The sequence below is a fragment of the Pectinophora gossypiella genome, chromosome 2 (assembly GCF_024362695.1).
Source record: "Pectinophora gossypiella chromosome 2, ilPecGoss1.1, whole genome shotgun sequence".
NCBI lineage: Eukaryota > Metazoa > Arthropoda > Insecta > Lepidoptera > Gelechiidae > Pectinophora > Pectinophora gossypiella.
The window spans coordinates 10,371,303-10,392,744 of record NC_065405.1 but is presented as its reverse complement, the minus strand read 5'-3'; the positions used below and the strand labels follow the sequence as shown (position 1 = coordinate 10,392,744).

Sequence of the window (21,442 nt, the reverse complement as noted above, 5' to 3'; positions counted from 1 at the left end):
CCCTGAATTACGCAGACGTATTCAACTAGGTACAGCTAGATACTTAACACGTTTAGACCGGGACCATTAAAACTTTATTTTTTATTTATTCATTTAATAAACTGGAGCATGAATAGAATAAAAATGCCATGGCTTACTATTGCGGGGCAGTTTTGTCATATGGAGTTGCGGATTCAATTTCAGTCCATGTTAGACTTATTCGATTTTATTTTCTTTTGCAATTTTTCATATGACCACCGTAGTAAAATCACCTGCAGCTCCCCGCCATAAACCAGGTTTAGGCCGGCGTGCACCACCGGTGGGGCACGGGCTGCACGCTAATGTGCCAGGGTGTACCACCAGTGGGCATTATACATTACACTTTTTAATATACTAAGTATTTCCCTAGTTAAAATTTTAAGTTCTCAAACAACATACCTACTTCTTGTATAGAATCAGCTTTATCAACTTCTTAACAACATTGAAATATGCTCTACGTACATTAGACAACTTATGTAATGTGGATTGGGACAGTGACTGATTTTCAAATCTCAACGTCCACAGGAGTATATTACCTGCATCTAATATCTAGCAATACATTCTCAATGCTTTTAGTATAATTTTATCTTGTTTCCTAACCTAGCCTAAATGTATCGAGTAGTTACATAAATAAACATTGGCCATCCATTTTAAGCGGGTCAATGTTTCGTGAATATATATTTTGTAGATACGCGAATCGGATACGACCAATCGTATATTTAGGACACATCTGATAAGTGATTGTAATTGGAACACTCGCTTGATTTGATTTAGTTTGTAAGGTAGTATTGTTAGTTGTATTAATTGGAGTGATGTTTGCGTAGGTGGGTGAATGTTTTACCCCGTAGGGAGGATGGAAATCTTATCAATTACCTACCTTGTTTAAGGGCGCATTATGAGTTAGTAATATGTATTCGTATATTATACAGTCAATGAGTAGTCCCTGAATAATATGATGTCTTGAAATTTGTATAGGTATAGGTATGAACTGTCTAATCTCGCATCTTAATGATATATTTTTGTAAGTATGTTTTACAGCAAAGTTTAATTTTAATCTTATACTTCTGCGGTTCTTTTGGAAACGAAACAAAGTCAACCACACCTTTAAAAGCCTAAAATACATTGTAATATTAAGAGATCTTTTTACCAGATATTTAACATACAAATTATAACTACCAAACGATTTACCAACAATCATCTACTGCAGCCAGTAATTTATTCTCATTTATACGCGTCAGACGTTACGCAATAAAATTGGCGTTGGGTAGAAGCAAAACTGCATAGTCATCTCCTGTATCAAGTCAAGTCACCCTATTTTTTGCTCCCCACGGCGTTTTGGGCGCTAAAACTGTTTGCGGCCAAGGTCAGGTTATTCGTGACGGAAATCACGTTGAAAGTAAACCTATAGAAACCTATATAGTTACCTATACTATCCTTCAGCATTCACGTTTGGACAAAGCTTCATATTTGCAGAATCGTGCTCTATTTCCTTTCGGGACGGGTGTTACCCCAATTATTGGTGTGCGAGTTCACATTCTTTGCGAGTATGTATTTTGTGACCTTTGAGAAGCATGTTTTAGGAATTTCTGTTATTTGGGTGAACATAACTTTAAGAGCGGACACGTGTCTGTTTAATTTACAAAAACATCTTCTTTGTTTCTTGTTAGTTGATACTTTTATCTAATGATTCTGCCCTATCTATCATATTTATTTAATTTAAATTGCTAGTAACTAAATAGTACCCAAGAAAATCCTTTTCGTGCATTTGAAATTGACTAGTCTCGCTCGATATAATGTTTACTTAAAAGGTTTTTATTAAGAAACTTCTACAATGTACCTACAAAACTCTAGGCTACTATCAAGCGAGGGGTGTCCCTTTTATTATAACGGCTAATGTCCCTAATGCGACACAATTTCCGCCGGTAGCCCTGACGACTTCCCCTGGCTGATGCATTAGTGTTCGCAAAAATATTGAAATAACCCTCAACGACCTTGCTTTATTACTAACGGGGAATCGAAGTGGTTTGCCATGTTTGCCGTTCTACGTAGATATTAAAGCAAAAAGTACTGTTTGCTGCAATAAGTATGATAAACAAGCAGTTTAAAGTCACCAGGAGTAAAATTCATACAAAATTTGGCAACGTTTTTCAAATAAATCTTGTTAAAGTGCTGCTTTTGTTATCGTATATTTGCAGTTTTTGGTGGTTGTAGTTTTCGTTCATTTCCTGTTTCGAATTTGTTATTATTTGCGCGCTGAATGATCGATTGTATGAAATTGATTGTGATAGAAAATAGGTTATTTACGGCGATTATTAAGACGTCGTTTTGGCACGAGTTTTCATATTTTGACGCCTAATATAATTGGATGGACTTATTAGCGTGGATATGACATATTTTAAGCTGAAAGCACATTAATATTCTTCCAAATTGTAAGCCAAGTCAAAATTTTCCGTTTAAAAGAATAAATAAGGCCGATTATTTTCATAATTCGGATGTCACCTAGGGTGCGGTGTCTGATATAACGCGCCATATTTCCAAAAAAATGCTGACAGAACGTAAAATTCAGAAGAATCTGTATGTATCTGTTTTCAACATTAGTGAATTCGAAATGAGGTTATTCTTTCTTTTATCTGATACATCTCCTGTAAGTACGTTTATTTGTTTACTTCAATTATATTATCCTCGTCTTATTCATGATAAACAATGAACAATCTACTGGATGAGAACATATATTATGTTATTATATTACTGGCCTAATTCCGCTGCCTTCCGAGAATTATCCCGATGAAAGGAATAAGTAGGTGAAACTGTTTGTGATTTCGCCACAAGGAGAGTAGGATTGTACAAGAATGTAATTTGAGTTTGCATATATTGATTACTCGTATTTATAGTCCGTCTTTATACACATTTTATACCGTAACTTCATATTATGCTCCATGGGGTGCAAATAATAAATGATCATTAAGTCATCAGAAAACTACTTTGCTACAGCTTTAGAGAAAAGCCTGAGTTTATGTATGTAATGTCCAAGATATTCATGGAATATTGTAAGTAATGCTCTCAATGGGAAATAGGCGTAATCGTATATGTATACTTAAAGGTATGCAGTTAATGTTATAAAATTCATGAGGTATTTGCGATAAAGCACAGAAAAAATACAAAAATCACGAACAAAAGTCAATACCACCGTTCGGGGTTCACACACAAGCGAGAGTAAAAAGTTTTTAATTATTTGTTTTTTTTTAATAAATAAAGTCTTTTTGGTGTGTTTCCCTTGGGTAACTAGGCTTATTACCCGAAATATAAAAGATAGAGCAAGTGGCTCAAACATCAGGGGGAAGTGGAAAGGTATCTTCTACCACGGGGCAAGGGTTTCATCGCTCACGGTTTCAGCACGGTGAGATGTGGGTACTTAGTTCATCATTTACGTGAACTTACGTAGTATTATTCCTTATTCTATGCTTACGTTATGTTATGTTTTATTGGGTTGGTCGATTCTTGGCTACGTCAGCGAGTCTCTACATCACCAGGGCATTGTGCTTGCGACAAAGCAGCGACAAATCGAGGCTTTGTTGTGAGTTGCTTGCGACATACGCGATGTGGGGCTATTCTACAACCGTATAGATGTTGGAGAACTAAGAACGCCATCACCATTAAAAAATATTGACTAAGAGAAAAGTACGTTCGACCAAATGACAATCGTTAAAAATAAAATTAAAATGTACTCATAGTATTCGTTTCTTTGTAACCCCTTATTAGTGGAAAGCTTTTTAACATTTTATTATTGGGTTAAACACAGTTTTATCAAGTTTTAAATGCTGCAAAGATTCGCGCGCTATGGCGGTACGTCAACAATTTTTTTCAGATTTTTTAAGGTTTGGGATAGATAAGCTGTAGGTTTATATAACAGGGTATTCAGATAAAAGTTGTTATAATACCTTCTGATTTTGCTACTTCTAATTCAATTGCACAGAAATTCATGGGGTGTTAATTTGACGCAACCTTTGGTAGGTACGTTAAAACTAATAGTAAGCATTTATTGTCTTTATTAAATTAATTTTGTATTTGTAAATCGGTTTTTTCATCGACGTTACATCCATAATGTCTCTTGAGCTACGCTTCAGTTAACTGCGTTTTCAGTCGTTAATATACATTCGATTCAATTACTGCTTTTTATTTTGTTGCAGCAAGTTTAATATGTAATTGATTACATTTCATAGGTACTTGGATATTTTAGTACTTATTTATCAGTATGTTAGTTTGGTAATATGTATTGTGTAAGTTTAAACAACTTTCTATACTTATTTTAGCAGGTATTCTTGTCTTGTTCTCTCTTAATTTTATAGATGCCGATAATTTTGGTTTCTTTTCGACTCATCATTATTTGGAAAATAATCATATTGTACGAAAACAACTTCGAATGATTAGAAAATAGTCCCCAAAAGCTTGAAGATTTCATTCATTGTTTGCAGCGTATGTGCTCTCTTACGAAACAGCGCTTCCTTCGAATGCTTAGGTTAACGTTTTGGTGACATTGTTCAACAATTTATTACAATAACACCGTTTTACTATGTTAAGTAACGTATGGGAAATAACAATCATGTTTTCAAGGATTACCTTTGTTACGGTCATAATTTTTACTGGTATGGTTACGTAAATTTGGTCTAGGTCATTTCAAAGAGTTAAAGTGATGAATGGAAGTAAAATGCCTTGCACTGCGGATGTAGAACATTAAAAACGATTACGATAAAGTTTTTTATTACATTATTAATATTTTATCCAAGATTTTATGAAATAATTACTTCTATGATAGACTGAGAGTGAATGGTGAGTTCTGCTCACAGAAATAATAATGTCATTCATTCAATTCAATTGTGTCTTCATTTTCATTTTTAACTGTTAGACCTAATCAGACCCTATCAGCTCATCAGGGGGTTGGTATATTTGCATAATGATGTCGCAACAATGATATTATTTTAATATAAGTAATGGAAAAGTGGCTGCCAGTTATTATCTGATAATTTCTGACTATTCCCGTCAAATTTGATTGTAATTTACGGTAAAAGTAGAGTCCTAATCTAGAGCTATATATTAGCGCTGCAGCTTGTGGTACAAGGCAAAGTTGCGCACAAAATTCTTCTCAGTGCGAAAGTAACATAAATCATAGCTTATATCAGAGCAGGGCCGGAAACTTCCCTCAAATAAGACCACCCAGGAAACTTTACGGCGTTTGTACGAAAATCCACTTTACGATTTCCCTTTTGTGACGAAAATTGTGCGAGGAAATTATAATTCGTGTTTTTCTTTCGTATTTGTTTCGGTGTTAAAATATATTTTCAAAGAAATTGTACTGAAAGGTTTTTTCCAAAGTATAATGATTATTTATTAAATAATTAAGATATTATGACCATTTGTGTGTATTTCGAAATAAAAATTACGATCCAAATTATCTCCTTTGACTGCTCCAGGAAGTACGTGAAAAATACTCCAAACAATGATTTGTGCGGGACGACACGCAGAGAAAATTCTCCTTCTGATGATGAAAAGAAAATATCTACTTATAGGAAAGTGAATATTACTGAAATTAAGTAAGTAAGTAATAAAGAAAGTCAAACAAAATTAATGAGATGGGAGAAAAAAAGTTATATTATCTCGAGCAAAATTGAGGTAAGTAATTTGACTATCTTGAAAATAGTCTTTCGTGAAATTGGCCCCAAAGAGGTCCCTTCCGAAACTTATGAAACGGGAGGGTCTGCCGACGGCCGCTATGGCTTATTTAGCCTCTATGGGAGTACTATAGAGGTTTATCCCTTCGGATTATACTCGGAAGTACGATATATGGACCTTCTTGTGTGTTCTTCATATAAATTATAAGTATATTTTGGTTAAAATTTTGAGATAAGGGATCTAGTGGTGTCGAAAACTAGCGCGTTTGTTTGCTCTTTAATATTTTTTTAGACTTATAATATAACATACGATTAGGACTATATCCCAATTGAGATAGCTAGAGCTATATCTATCGCAAGATAAACTAAGTACTTACCCACACCTCACCGACATTTATGTTAGACCAACGTGAAAGGTGGTGAGCCGTATCGCCGTCTATAATGACACAAGACTTTGTACACATATATCTACATATCTTAGCCTTATAATAAAATCCGCTTTTAACGTTTTTTGTAAATTTTTAGCCTCAATTTTTATCCGGATTGAAATTAATTGTTAGATATAGAAGTATCGTTGAAGAAAATCACATAAGAATGAGATTTTTCAGAAAGGCGGTTATATGGATTTCAATATTCTTAGGTATCTATATTACGTTACGATATAAAGTTACTTAAGAACATTTGTTTCCATGGCAACTGTCATGATTATAATTCTTATTAAAATAATACCCCTCGGGTTGATTGAGGGGAGGCCTAATGCACAGCAGTGTGACGTATATAACGCTGTTTATATTATATGTATAACACGTGAGTAGGTAACTAATTACTTGCTAAGTTTCAAACTATGTTATCTTATTAACTCTTATCGTAGTCCTTACTGGTTAACGACAAACTTGCGGTTGCAATTTCTCCGACTAAGTATGAAAAAAGTTATTTAAGTCGGTAATAGCAGAGGCGATTACGCATGCTTTTTCTTCTGGTGCATGAACTGTGATTAGGGTTGCCATACTTGTGTTTTATCTAGCTTAAACTTTACTTAATATAAAAGATGACTTAAGATTTATACGATTATACTATTGTAGGCAATGAATGTTGTTATTGTGGTGATGAATGTGGAGGAAGCAAGAGAAGTATCAGGATCGAAGCAAATGGAATTCCATAGTCTCTGCTTAGCCCGGTGGGAAAGAGGCGTGGGTTTATATATGTGTATGTATCTGTTGTATGCAAGTACAAACAAGTATTTTCGAACATTAAACTCTGAAATCGTGGAGGGCAATAACAAGACGTTCATGAGAAGTTTATCATTCAAAGTAGTTCATGTTCTCGGTCTCGGTTCAGGTCTCCTAGTATTTATTTAAATGCTTTTGTTATCCTTTACGTCAGGTGCACTCTAGAATTTACGAGTATCAAATATCAAAAATTTAATAGAAAAAAAGAAAAAAATTAAGAAGCTAGGTTTATTTATCTCTTGTAGGCTTAATATAAGTGAAAGATGGCACGAACTTGAGTTTCTGTCCGCCCGAATATTTTAGTCAAAAATATCTACTTAATTAGGACTGTACAGTCATGAGCAATATAATGTACCCACTTTAGGACTCTGTCGCACTAACATATTTGACATTTAGTGAGACTTACAGTTCAATTTGTTAAAAAAGTTAATGTGACATGGTACCAAAGTGTATACATATTAATGCTCGTGACCGTACCTGTTGTTATATCACTTTCAGATTCAGAACGACATCGCTCCTTATAAGTAGGTACATATATAGTGCCAGGCTTTAGACGCTCCATATTGAACCTGCGAAGTCAGGCAACCCTCATCATGATTAATATCCTGAAGGCACGCAGGCGCAGGACTGGTGGTTGGTTACGCGTCATTAGAGCCGGCTAGATCACTGTGCGTGCGCGCACATACCGTGCGTTTAAAATCTTAAATTTGCTCGCTATTTTAAAAAAGCTAGGAACTGTTCTTCGATACTTAACCAAATTGGTCCTTGATTGCTTTCATGGCAACGACCCTATTTACTTAAGATATCTTTAAGTAGAAATAATGAGTTCTATGTAAGTATCGCAGAAAAAACAAAGTACTTACGTATAAGTGACAAATAAAGCTTCTGCAAAAATAAGCTCCTAGAGCAGCTTTGGCTTACTTATAAAAATATAGTTTAAAACCACCTCCATCTACTCAAAATACCCAAACTAATCAAACTACTTGCTAAATGGGATTTCTCAGAAATTACCTAATTCGAAACCAAAGATTAGAGAAAATACTAGTCATAAAAATGTTCGCTTCAAAAGCTTTCTAGCTTTTATGTTTGCTTTGCGTTTTCGAATGACAATTGCGAACAATACTTAGCATATTGCGGCTACGGTTGAAGATTCAAAACACATAACCGGGTAGAGGTAAGTCAACACTGTATTTTCTTCATAGTGCGGTTTTTCCATAAACAGTTTTGTCTTCACAGTTTCCACTTGATGGGAACAAAAGTAAAAGCGTTTCCATGTCGTTCAGACGCATGAATGAACAAAGTAATTTTGCAGTAGAATCCCATGGGTTTCAATTTGCGCAAAGTTTTGCAATATTACTGTGTTTGTTGGAAGTGGGAGGTCTGAAGGGACTACCGCTGGATGTTAAATTAGTTAAAATGGCTAGGTGTGGCGTGCTCTATAAGGAATACGTAAATATTAATAGCTGGGCAGCATTATTGCATGCTGTATTATGATGATTAAACATTTCAAAGCAATATGTTTAAAGTAAAATAACTTCGCAAACAACGCGGTCAGCTGCTTATCACCACGGGCATGTTGTAAAAATCGACTAAAGTCGGACGCATGCTAGCATCACGACTTCACGAGGCAGTAGCTTGTATGACAGCTATTAGCACGTAGGACACTGTGGATATGTCGTGGACAGATCTTAGAATTGATCATTTTATGAAATAGCCAACTTAAGTTAACCATATCTTTGAAACGTCAACGTTTGATCATATTTCAATCCATGTTTGGTCATATCGTTAATGTAGGCGGTGTCCATGCTATATGGTATAATAAACATGTGAATAATCGATTAATTTCTTAGGTTCAAAAGATATATAAAATTGTACAATTACATTGATTCATTGAAAATAATATCAATCAAGTTTTAAATATATCGACATCAGTGCCACTACCGGTGAATAACGTTACTAATTTTACCTTAACAATATCATTGCTAACGTTTGGCCTGGCCATATTATGAAGTAATCATGCATAAACGTTAAACGTTTTGTGTTCATTGATCTGGCCAAACTAAATCATGTAGCCAACGAATGATGTTCTATTTCATGAAATATGTCCATGAATTGATTGAATACATCATGAAATGATCAATTCTAAGATCTGGCCACGACAGATACCTACATTTTCAAGCTTGTAACAGTGCGACCGAAAATGTTTTTTTTACGTGGCATAATGTAGATTTGCCGCAGATGACATTAACTACTTGGCCGGACAAATGGGGAGCGCTGAAGGTTCTCACCCGGTACCACGTTTAAGACAACAGGCGTGAGGGTGCCCAGTTGGACGCGAACCTCAAAAATCAAATGTAGTGATGCAATCTACTTGTATGCATGCCAGTTAACATACACACATGAAAATGGCTAGCATGTGCAAAGAGCTGGCATGCAAGTGTGCCATCAGTTACAAGCATATGTAACTGGCACACTTGCTTCCCGTTTTAAGGGATTTTGTCCTGTTGAACATCACGGACTATCAGCAGGGCGTTCTACATTTTCCTTTGTCCCAGATTACGAACGGGACGTGGGAAGAATATATTTGAGGCTCTGAAAATACTCGTAGCACAGTTAGGAAAGATCGCGGAATACGTTTCCTCAAGTAAAGGAATGCGTAAGGACTGATAATGTTAATGTGTTTTGCCTTTATATGATGTGTAGTATTATATTATATAATGTATAGGTATATACAGGGTGTTAGTGACATCGTAACAAAAACTTTGAGACATGATTCAAACCATGATTCTGAGTTAATATCAAGTGGAATTTTCCGTCGCAAAAGTATAGAATTGAAAATAATAAAAAATAACATGAATTTTGCGACGGAAAATTCCACTTGATATTAACTCAGAATCATCCCCCTCAGTATTCGTTACGATGTCACTAACATCCTGTATGTGAGATATGCTGTAAGTTTATTGTCTCATGATTTGTGCCTTTGTCAATCTCAGTAGAGAACGTGAGTGAGTTTAGAATTGAATGTAGATAGATATAGTTATTTTTTATAAAAATCTGCCGAAAATATGTTAGCTAAGATTAAACGATTTCCCAATAAAGAAAAAAGATAAAGAAAAGATCAGGGAAAATTGTGATTAATGGGATTAATTAATCTGTTCAGACTGTCTTGTGTTACTAATAAATTATTACCTTAGGAAAGTTCCGGAATAAAAGTAAACTCACGCTAATGGGGTGGACAGAGCCACAAGGAACCAGAAGACATTTGCAGCCACAATTGATACGAAGTCACAAGATGGATATGATTGCGCATGGTGACATATGTTTAATGAGTACATCGCCCATCAATTGATAGTCTTATCGAAACCCAGTTTAAAGTCGTAAGACCGAAGGTCCTTTTAAAGTCCAATTCTGGAAATCTTGGGCTTAGGAGGTTAAGGTAAGTACTATTTTATTAATTTACGGAATAACTTTTTATACTCTACATGAATCTGAACATTATCATCATTACTTACATCTCTTTTAGCGGTAAACTGTGTCTGCGATGTAATTTTACCTGAGCAACAAAGTAAGGTAAGGTAACCCGTGTTGTTGACATCGTTTCATCGGCTTATCTTCGGAACAAGGCGTTACGTCTTGTAGATAAAGCTCGTAGACATTATATAACGCAGGCCATTATCCTGGGTTATATTACCTCTGATTAAGGAGGAGTTTACGGGTTATTATTATGTGTTTATGCTGTAAAGCGTCGTGTGTATCTAATATGCATCAGAATAAAGTCGATAGACTTTATCTACCTAGCGCTATCCCATTTACACAGATTCTGCTTACTTAACCTGAAGATTTGACGGGTCCGGATTTTTACAGAAGCATTTAAGTAAGTAGTAATTTTGTTGAAATGCTTGGATTCGAAAGTCAGCTTAGAACATTTTTGCAGATTTCCTAAGATCTGTAATGCGTAGGAAATGAAATGACAAACAACACATAGAGAGCATCTACACACAAATAGAAGACTTTTCTTGTGATGATTTACGTAACAGCATTCGAAATGTCGATTTCTCACGTTTGGGAGTACTTAAAGTATAGATTACAGGTAACGAATTACACCTGGCTGCTCACAAAAAAGGAAAGTCGACAAAATAATATAGTCACGCAATGTCTTCTAGCTTCCGTACTCACCATGAATTGGCGATTGATAATAGCAACACGCTAGCCCTATTGTCTTTGCTCAACAGTGAAAGTTTCACAGCGCACACAATGGATTCAATCGATGGAAACGAAATGAAATTGAAAGAAAAAGTTGCAGGAAATTTAAAATTATACTTCTTACTGGAAGTGAGAATGCTGAGTGATAAATAATTCAGTATGACAGGAACTTGGCTGGACATACATATGACAGTTTTTAGGTGTATACCGATATTGGCAGTTGTTTTTTTTAAAACATAAAGAAAGAACCACCGTTTATTCAAGGGGTAGCCTGCCTAGTCTAGTAGTATGCAGACTAAAAGCACACTATCAATATTTATAAAGGCAGCGCCATCTATTGGTAAATTTTAGTAACTATAATAACTTATATTCCGTAGGTACTAATATGCGTAGCAAAATTGATGCTCTTCCAAAGCAGTTTCATCAAACAGTTTCCAGTGATGCTAATAGATGTCGCTGAAATGGATTTTCAAGGCTGTTCATAGGTGGCGCTGTTAAAAAAGCTTTGGTGCAAAAGCTTTGTTAGTACATTACTTTTTTACCTTTTTATAAGTTGGTTGATTGATACTTTTAAAAAATGTAATGAGTTTTCTATAGCACTATATTTTTCATAAAAAAGACATCAACGGGACATACTTCTAGCAATTTTACGCAAAATCAATTTTATAATTTTTAAGATTATATAATTATTCTTGTATTAATATAGGTCGCTAATTCATAAACTGTATATTGCCACCGAATTTAATGCAGGTGATGGGGTGAACGGTAATATCAACTCTATTTTTGCACAAATAAACGCGCGTATTTGCGCTTCAAGTAAATATTTACATACTTACAAAAACTAGCAATTTTCGATTTATTAGGCAAGAAAAATGAAATAAAAATCACTAATAATAAGCCTGATAAATAGCCAGATCATTATAGACAACTTTTATTTTCAAATAATGAATGTACACTCATAAAATTTTGATCAACAGTAATTCATATTGCACACACAATGTTCCGACATACAATAGTAATCGACAAGTTACAATAATGTATAATAATAACAATATTATAATATTTTTTCTGTTACGCTAATTTAATTGCTTATTACTGTTTATATTCGGTCATGTAGATTAAATAAATATTAATATATGTTTTTATTAATTTGATATTTTATTTTCTCCAATTGTTTTTAACAAAGCAAATTCATTTTATTGTTTCTATTACTATTATTTGTAAATTCAGTTTAAATTTAACGACCAATTGTGCAAAAAATTATGAATAGATCTAAAGCAGCAAAAGTCTATGTCACGTAATAGATAATATCTTCTAATATATTCTATCTAAAAAACTTATTTCACCATTAAAACTTACTATATTCATAGAAACAGCTAATTATAATGATAAAGAAGCATTTATCTTTGGGATTTGCAGTAAAATATCCACTACTTTTGAGCTTCGCTTATAAATGAGGGTAGAAAATAATTCAGGTACAACATAGAAAATAATTTTAGGTAGACAAACTGTTGTAATATCTATGTGCGATAGTTTCTGTGCAAACATTATGATGCTAAATGGCACTTCAAAGTACTATATCGAATTTACGAACAAGTTTTGCTGGCTTTTTTTTTGAAGTACGTATCGTAAAATATTGTAGCGCCAAAATTCCATGTAAAATACGTCAAGCAAATAAAAACAAGCAATATTGCAATTTGACATTTGCGTATATGAAAGTAAGTGCGCAATGTCAACTAATGTTAAATAGCAATATTGCTTTTTTAGATGACTTGCTTCAATGTGATCTTTTTAACCCTCCTGACCTCATGGCGTACTTGTTAAGTAATGTTGCGCTATTGGTACATTTTTTTGCTAACGATGGCTTTCAATTATTAGAAGTGCTCACGTTAAACCAGTTCGTAATTTCGATTCCTTAAAACACTGTTTCTTTTCTAAATACAACTGTGAACTATTGGTCCTATAACATCAAAGTTGTTTGTACCTCTATTAGCTCGTTATCTAAGGATATTGCATACGAAATTACATAGCTATCTGATAGCTTAAGATATAGATATTTCTTGCAACTTACGAAGACAATCGGATGTGGTTAGACATGTACAGTAAATTTTTCATACTAGTCTTATTTATATTTTGTCAAACAAGAACTTTCAAAATGTTACTTTGCTTTTTTTACCCATTGGGATTCGAGCCCAACGTGATAGGTGGTAAATATAAGACACGTATAAAAAAAGAGTATAGGTAGGCACATGCGTGTTGCGACAACCAACAACCGGTTGCAATCATGCGCAAGACTGCAAGAACTATACCTACAAGTCAATAATAAACATACAATTATATTTTAATTTACGAAGCATGCAGTCCATAAACTCTACATCGCGATATTACAAAATTCATTTTATTCTACAATAAACCGCAGTTCATTCATTCATCGTCATTGAGAAGATCTGTGCAGGACTTCGCTTTGGTAGATCTGAAAGAAAAAAAACGCATTTTATAATACTTGCAAACATACATGACGCTTGCATTCTTATTAGCTACAACAGGTGGATGGACCCACGAAACTTAGAATTCAATACTTTTATAAATATTAAACACAAAACAACATACAGTTATCTATAAATAGAAAACTCCTCCAAAGCATCACACCAAGGCAAAGTGCCCAAAAGACTGGCAGCATTTCCGATTTGAACAGCTAAACTAACCCTTTGACATAGTAGCTGCCAGCCCTCGGGTCGTGCGTTGCCTCGACGATACGCTTCGAAAGGTCCTACTACTTACTTACTACTGAACACTTTTTTTGATACTTTTATATACTATTAAACAGAACGACCAGTTCAGTAAAATTTGTGAGTATATTTCAATAAGGTCACATTTTATAACCGTCTCAATGCGCGGTAAGAATTAGACCTGTCAAAGTACGTAAGCTAGTGTTGTGACGTTCATTAGCAAAGTGATGTATTCAGCAGCAAGCAGTCGATATTAGGTCGATCGATTCTTTTCTATCTAACAATACATAGGTAGGTAAGTGGTGGCTAGTTTTGGGCGATAGACTGATCCCCTGTCACCATAAAGTTCACCATATCCATTTAAAACTTCGTGTCAAGAGTGGTTGCAAGTTGTCCTTGATTACTTGTGGCTGTCACCGCCCCTCTAGGGAAATTGAAGGTGAGTTAGTGTGTGTGTTGTGTATACATGAACATAGGTACCAATATACTACTTAAAGAAGCGACATAGTCAGCAACCAACAGCATGCAACCACTTTTGTTAGGTACTTTTAGATTAGGTAGGTAGATCAAAAGTTTTATAAGATTAGGTTTATGTAAAATCGTAGGACTAACCCATCGATGTATGATCCTTTCATACGAGTTCAACGACATATAAGAGGTTATTCCTAAGTATATCTCTTCAACCCAGACCACGCATAGAATTAATATTACTATGTGTGCCTGAAAAGGGTCTAAATAAATTTACCCACCACTCATCCGCAAATTCATGGGTCAAAGTTCATACCCAGCAAAAGGGTGGAATATTTCCCAATTTCCGTTGGTACACTTTGGAATTGAGTTTCTTCAAATAAGGAAATATAGGTATCCACTTACCTACATACTGTTTATTTTTGTATGCCATGATATTGGAGCTGATTCTAAACACTATGTTATTTTATTTTAAGTTACACTTGTCAACCAGAAGTGTGTCAGAATTGTGTGCGGATTGAGCCATGCCAGGACCTTTGGCGGTTCAATTTGGCGGCTCGACACAAGGGTGGATGAGGTTGGTACTCCACCTCACAACCCACACGATAAAAGAAAGGACTGAAGCAAATGGAATTTGGGAAATAGGCGTGAGTTTATGTACGTATAATATAACTACCATTTATTATCCTTCGAAAAGGAAAGAGACTGGTAATCAACAGGTATAAATTTATGGGGCATACGTCTATTTCAGTAAATTTTAACAAACCTATCAAAATTTTTATACTGGCCGTTAACACGACAGAGTTCAGTTGACAAAATAAGTTACGTAAAAAAAAACTACAACACACAAACTAAAACACTGCCCTATTTTTCAGCACAGGCCAAATGGGTTGCATACCAACGAGATGCTTATTTGATTCGCTCAGGTTAGGTATTCATTAATTCCCTCTTTCATTTTAAAATTAACTGCTGTCAATCGTCCTTTTCACCGGATGTGAAAATGACAGGAATAAATTAAACTAAAATTAGGAGGGGTCTGCAGGAATCAGAGCCAGGTAATATAAAACAGATATGCAGGGATAATATGAAAGGAGAATGATGTTGTATGGGAGTTGATTTACCTACTCAATACTTGCGCCTTGTGTTGTGAAGGAAGGGATTTTGTTTTTACGCACTCGTAAACGAGTGGAGTAGATAAATGGAAATAGGCGAAGATATAAGAGATAGTAGTGCAGATACTGACTGAGAATTCTTGACTCTCCGACAGACCCTGAGCTCGATGGCACCGCTCCTGACGGCTTTGAAGAGCCCCAAGGCCTCCACGTGAGCTAGTTCGTGGCACGCTTGCCCGTTTACTGCCAACACCTCGTCACCTGGAAAATGTATGGAACCCTATTTCATGATTCACATCAAAATATGAACAATTTATCAACACCAATCAGTTAGAAAAGGAACTCTGGTCCATGTACGTTTGGAGTAATACCGAGAAACGCTGAATGGTTTTTGTTCTTATAAGATGAAGTTACCCAAATCACTAGTTTACAATAAATTTATCTCTTGTGACTCATTTACAGCAGAATGTATCAAAATAAGCTTTAATAAATGAGTAAAAATGGGAAACCAGGTAGAAACGGTCTGTTCTCTGGATTTATCCTGTACCTATTATACTATTTGAACGAATAAGATTTATAGCAAAAAAAACAGTAGCATAATTATCTGTTCATTGACCTGTAAGTATATAAATAGTTGTCGAGTGGCAAAATTCACAGATGTGGCTGTCGTAGCGCAAAATAGTCCTTTATTAAATACCTACACTGATCTATCGTTACTTTTGTTTGTGTATTTAGTCGCATGAGTATCGATAAGTTAGTTATTTATTAATTAAATTATTGTAATTCTATACAAAAATAAAATTTTAGGACTAGAGCGACTTAATAATGGTTTTAAAATTAAAAATAACATTATGATTATGATATAATATACGTAATAAATATTATGTAATATTTTAATAAAAATAACAAACGACGCATTTAGTAAAAAGGATTTTAGTCGGCGGAATTTCCCCCATTGTCGTGCCGTCGAGCACGTACCTATTGTTTGTGTGTTTAATTCATAAGTGTATTATTGTAGGTACTTATTCATGTACGTGAAATGCGGTGGATAAAATAAATTCCTATTAATTTATAAAATAACAAATTGTAATATATTACAAAAAATATGTGAGAATAATATTTTAAAATATAAAAAGAATGGATTGTGCAAACCGATAAACTCTATTTCACAGTAAGCACACGAAAGGTATTACATTATTTATCTTATCTGTCATGATTATAAGAACTGTCCCTATTACAATGTCGAATGTCGATAGTCTGTGATAGTGATTGGTAAAATATGCCTGGTATGCCATTAATCATCCTTTTACACTATTATCTGTATTATTTGTACTCTCTGATACAGATTGCTTGAACGTGATAACCCACAAACTACAATATAAGCCTATCTTGTAGGCAAGCAATTGTTTTGTTTATTGACAAACTTTGGAAACAGAAATGGTTTGATATCTATATCTATTGGTCAAAAAAAACTAGTATTTGTTTAACAATATTATGTCACAGTTCCTCCAGTTGAATACGCAACGAAATGGTTGGAATACCTACATCAAACTGATTAAATATACTTAAGTACTCACTCAAAAATATTAATTCCATAAGTGTTTACGCTTATTTTGTATTAGAGATAAATATTAGAAAACCCTGAGGCTATTTACGTGTTTGCCAAGGTTATCGACGTTATGCGGGATAAAGGATAAACGAATGTCATCATCTATCTTCTATTTAAATACAGAAACGTAATTCATAAAATTTTAAACGACTCAATGATGAATTTCGAATGGAAATGGCATTGACTAAATCAAGCAATTTAGTGGAATTGAGTGTATTACATGTGTACATATTTGCATTATAATTATAATAACTTCGTTTCTAGATGACAATTCAAGTACTGTTGTCTCCAATCAAAGGTCTAGTAAATAAACAATAAATCGTCGGGACATAAACATTCGTATCGTGCGTGTTGTCCGATCCAATTCCAGTACAATAGCCAGCCAGTTGATATTATGCACTTCATTATTGCTTCGGCGAACCGACAATGTAGCTTCATTGGCTTCCTATTCTTATCAAATCGCATGTCTAACCATACAAACACACTCATGAATGTGTAAACTACTTAAATAATATTTAGTGAAATAATGTTTACATACCAGCTTTTAGTCTCCCGTCATCGATAGCTTGCCCTTGTGGAAGGATGCTTTTAATAAAGATGCCAAGTGGACCTCTGGGAGAATCGCGTCCTCCCACAATGGTGAAGCCGAGCGGTTTCTTCCCTTGTCCTTTCTCGAAGGTGATTGTGTGGTAAGTATGCGTCGGCGCTCGCGGTCTCCGGGGAAGCGTGCAGAAGTTTGCCGCGTTAGGCGTTTGTGTTTCACTTTCACTATCATTCCTATCTTTAGTCCGAGAGGCACTGTCGGGTACATCGATGTCGACGATGTCGCCCGTGCAACTGAGTACGATCGCGTCCTTGTTCGTGCCCCCGTAGCTGACGACCTGGCGGCGCAGCAGCTTGTTGTTCATGCTGCTGTAGCTCGCGTTCTGGCCCTTGAGGAAGTGTGTGTGCGAGCCGGCCGCGCCGCCGCCCGCGTCCGCCGCTGATAGCGCGCTGCGATTACACGCCGACTCGTCCTGCGAACGCTGACGGTCGAGTCTGACGTCATTTTTATCATTACGTTTTTCTTTTCCCAATATTACTGCGTTTTCGTAGTCCACTGAACTCTCGCGCATCATAAGCGGTGTACGTTCGCGCGGTTTTCCCTCAGAATTAGGTACTTCGCGTTGTCTGCAAATTACGATGTCGATTTCTGATATTCCAGATCTTAAAGCTTCCTTTGCTTCGGCCATTGTCAAATCCCGTAGCCTTCGACCATTGACATTGAGTAGTTCATCGCCTATGCGTAGCGTCCCTTCCCTGAAATACAAACAAACAATGCATGATTAATCTATACAACTCCAAACTAACAACGAACTAAATGTAAACAACAATAAAATATACTCACTTTTCTGCTAATCCTCCTGGGACCACATGGGCAACTAAGTATCCCACATGACCTTCGTCTGATAATTTAGTTTTAGCGATGAATATACCGAGCTCGTCGGAAGGATTTCGTTTTATTATTCTCACAACTTTGAATTCGCAAGGGGCTTTATCTGATTTGGAGGGTTTCCGGCACGGTGGTATTGGAGGAATGCCGGAGTCTTGACTGGCATCTCTTTGTCGCATTCTCTGTTTCTCAGTTAGTTGTAGATACTTTGGTTCCTCGTACTCATTGTTGTTTTTCGGCATACGTCTAAGTATTTCTTTGCGATCTAGAGAAAGTGCTCTTTGGTAGTTTCGCGGTCTAGGTTTAGGGCACTCCCTGTCCCTACTTAATCTACCAGAAGTTCTAGTCTTTTGATAGCCTTGATCACCAGATACGCTTCTGCCGTGGCAAGGAACTAAAGGGTTTGCATGAGAGGCAGAGCTGTCACAACGAGACGATATTCTGTCACTATCAAAAATCGAAGAAGCGGCTGACTCATTGACTAGAATACCTGAATCCGCGTCTTCACAGTCTTGTATCAAAACGTTTTCGTCGTCGCACGACACTTGATAAGGTTCATCATGAAACACTGATTGTTTTTGAAATTCATCGAGACCAGGCAGAGCTCCGTACGAAAAGCTGCGTAATTTAGCTTTGACTCCGCCTCTTTTTTTTCGGCTTTTACTAGATGCACTGGTTGACTTTAGAATGTTGTCGTTACTGTTAATTATTTCTTCTTCGTGTTCACCAGATGGTTTGTACAGTTTCGAAAGAAACTTGTTTGATGACTTCAGATATCTATCAGACATGGCTCTTAACTTGGCTGACAGGCATGAACTTGGTCCAATTGTATCTTTATCATCTTTATTCTTAAATTTATCAGTCTTTTTATGAGATTTTATTGAGAGTGGTTCATCATCATATGGTTCATAGTCGTCATTAAAAATTTGGTCACTAGATTTGGAAAGCTTCGTGACTGCTTTGGGTATCGCGTGGTAACGATCACACTCCGAGCCCGAGCTGTAGCATCTGGTACCTCGAGGAGTGAATGTTTTACCTTCCCTCCACTGGCTTTCAACTGGACTGGTCATGCTCTGCGCAAAGAAAACATCGTCGTCGTAGTTTTGCATTTTGACCCACGGGTTATGGTTTTCGAATTCTATGTGCGTTTCGGGATAGTTGGAGGCGTATCGACAGTGGGTTACATCGTCTACGTGTCCAAATCCGCTGCATTCACTGCCTGACGTGGATGCAGCGTCATCGCCGTGTCGCAAGGGACCGTTGGATTTGAAGCACGATAGTTTAGTGTTCTTAACTTTATCGAGTAACGGGTTGCGTTTCTCTCTGTACACCATGTATTCCTTCTCTAAAGATCCTCCTCGGTTTTTTCTACTGTTATAGGCATCGTGGGGCGTAGCGGGGCCATTTTGAAGAGATATGCGTCTAGTAACTGGAGTGTCTCCGCGGTGACATCGGTGCGGGGATTTCTCTACTATTATAATTTGATCGCTGAGATTGTAGAAATTGGTTTCCACAGAACTGCTGCTGCTTTTTCTGGCCGAATAGCGCACCGGGGACACATCTGTGAACAATAAAAAAGGCAAAGTTAGATTTGTTTTCCAAGACTAGTTTAGACGAGCCTAAGTTTCATCTTGATATTTATTCATGTGAGTTGAAAGAAACCTACTTAGAAATGTTGGAATTGAAAGTGATCTTTCTACTATGCCTAGAAGGAAATAGCAGGTTTTCTATTTATTCAAATGTACGGAAATAATAATGAAACTTTGTGTATGGGGAATACATAGGGAAAATATTAAATGCGTCACAACAACCATATAGTAAAAGGATACTTATTTGTATTGACGTCATAACGTCAATAATACCCCTAATTGTAATTATATAAAAAAAAATATTTCCTATGCGCTACGCTATTTCATTTGCTAGTATTATGTATTGTGTTTTCATTCAATCGTTACCTATTTATGTGTTTACTTAATGCTGCGATGTTATTATGTCTACGGATAACTATACGGTAATATAATGTCGATATTAATCGTCAATATATTGATATATGTAATAATGTGTTGTAATAATTATAAATTTATTTTATAACTTCGTTACCACATCGTACTAAAATTTCAAATAATTTATTACATTAATTTATTTTTAAATAGGAACCAAGATTACATACAGTAAATATAATTTCGAATTCGCTTATAATACAGGTAACATGTAGGTAATGTGGTTACCATTATGTCTTCAGGATAATAAAATTTATGGTCGAGTTTGAATTGTTTCTTTAAAATATATTTTATATTTTACATGCTGAAATCAATTGATAAATTATGTTATGAAATGATAATTATGTTCCTCCTAAGCTCGTTCCTAATACCTTCTTAAGCCTCTTCATTACATAATATTAGTGACAATGTTGACCAAGACTTGCATAACGCAAAGGCTAGTTGACCAGTAAGTAATTAACCACGACAAACACGACTTGGGTGCAGTAAGCGAAATGACATTTGAATGCAAATAAGCTACTTAAAATATTACTTAACTTGTAATAAAACAAGTAAGTAGGTACCTGCCTACTTTGTGAAAAACATGAGCAGGTAATGGCAAACATGAGAAGGTATAATTATCATAATGTTGCGGAACAATTTTCATGAATAGTCTTATTACTTCGATTAATTTAGAATGATTTAAATTTTTAAGATGAAGGTTACAAATATTGCGATTATAGTAATAAGTGTTTATTGTTTGTACGTTAAGTGTCATTAAAACTTACGACGGTAAAATGTGAAAGTTACATCCTACCAGAAAACGAATAACAACGACATCATTAGACGTCATTGCTCGTAATAATTGAACAGGCGCTCGTCAAACTTTACTTAACACGTTCTCTGCCGGTAGTATAAAAAATAAAAAAAACAAAAAAACTTTTTGGTGGAAATATAAGCGCTAGATCAATATATACATATATATATATATATATAT

General features: G+C 35.5%; 1 protein-coding gene across 2 annotated transcripts in view; it reads right to left on the bottom strand.

The window, feature by feature from the left end:
- Positions 1-12,004: 12,004 nt before the first annotated feature.
- The window catches only part of LOC126374931 (uncharacterized), a 53,656-nt gene continuing 44,218 nt past the window's right edge, over positions 12,005-21,442 (bottom strand). For both annotated transcript variants that reach the window (XM_050021725.1, XM_050021719.1), the window contains exons 3-6: positions 18,422-20,027; positions 17,573-18,333; positions 15,557-15,686; positions 12,005-13,589 (exon numbers count right to left, since the gene is read on the bottom strand). In XM_050021725.1, coding sequence (XP_049877682.1) covers positions 13,541-13,589; positions 15,557-15,686; positions 17,573-18,333; positions 18,422-20,027 — 2,546 coding nt within the window. In that variant the 3' untranslated portion in view covers positions 12,005-13,540. The remainder of the gene's footprint in view (positions 13,590-15,556; positions 15,687-17,572; positions 18,334-18,421; positions 20,028-21,442) is intronic.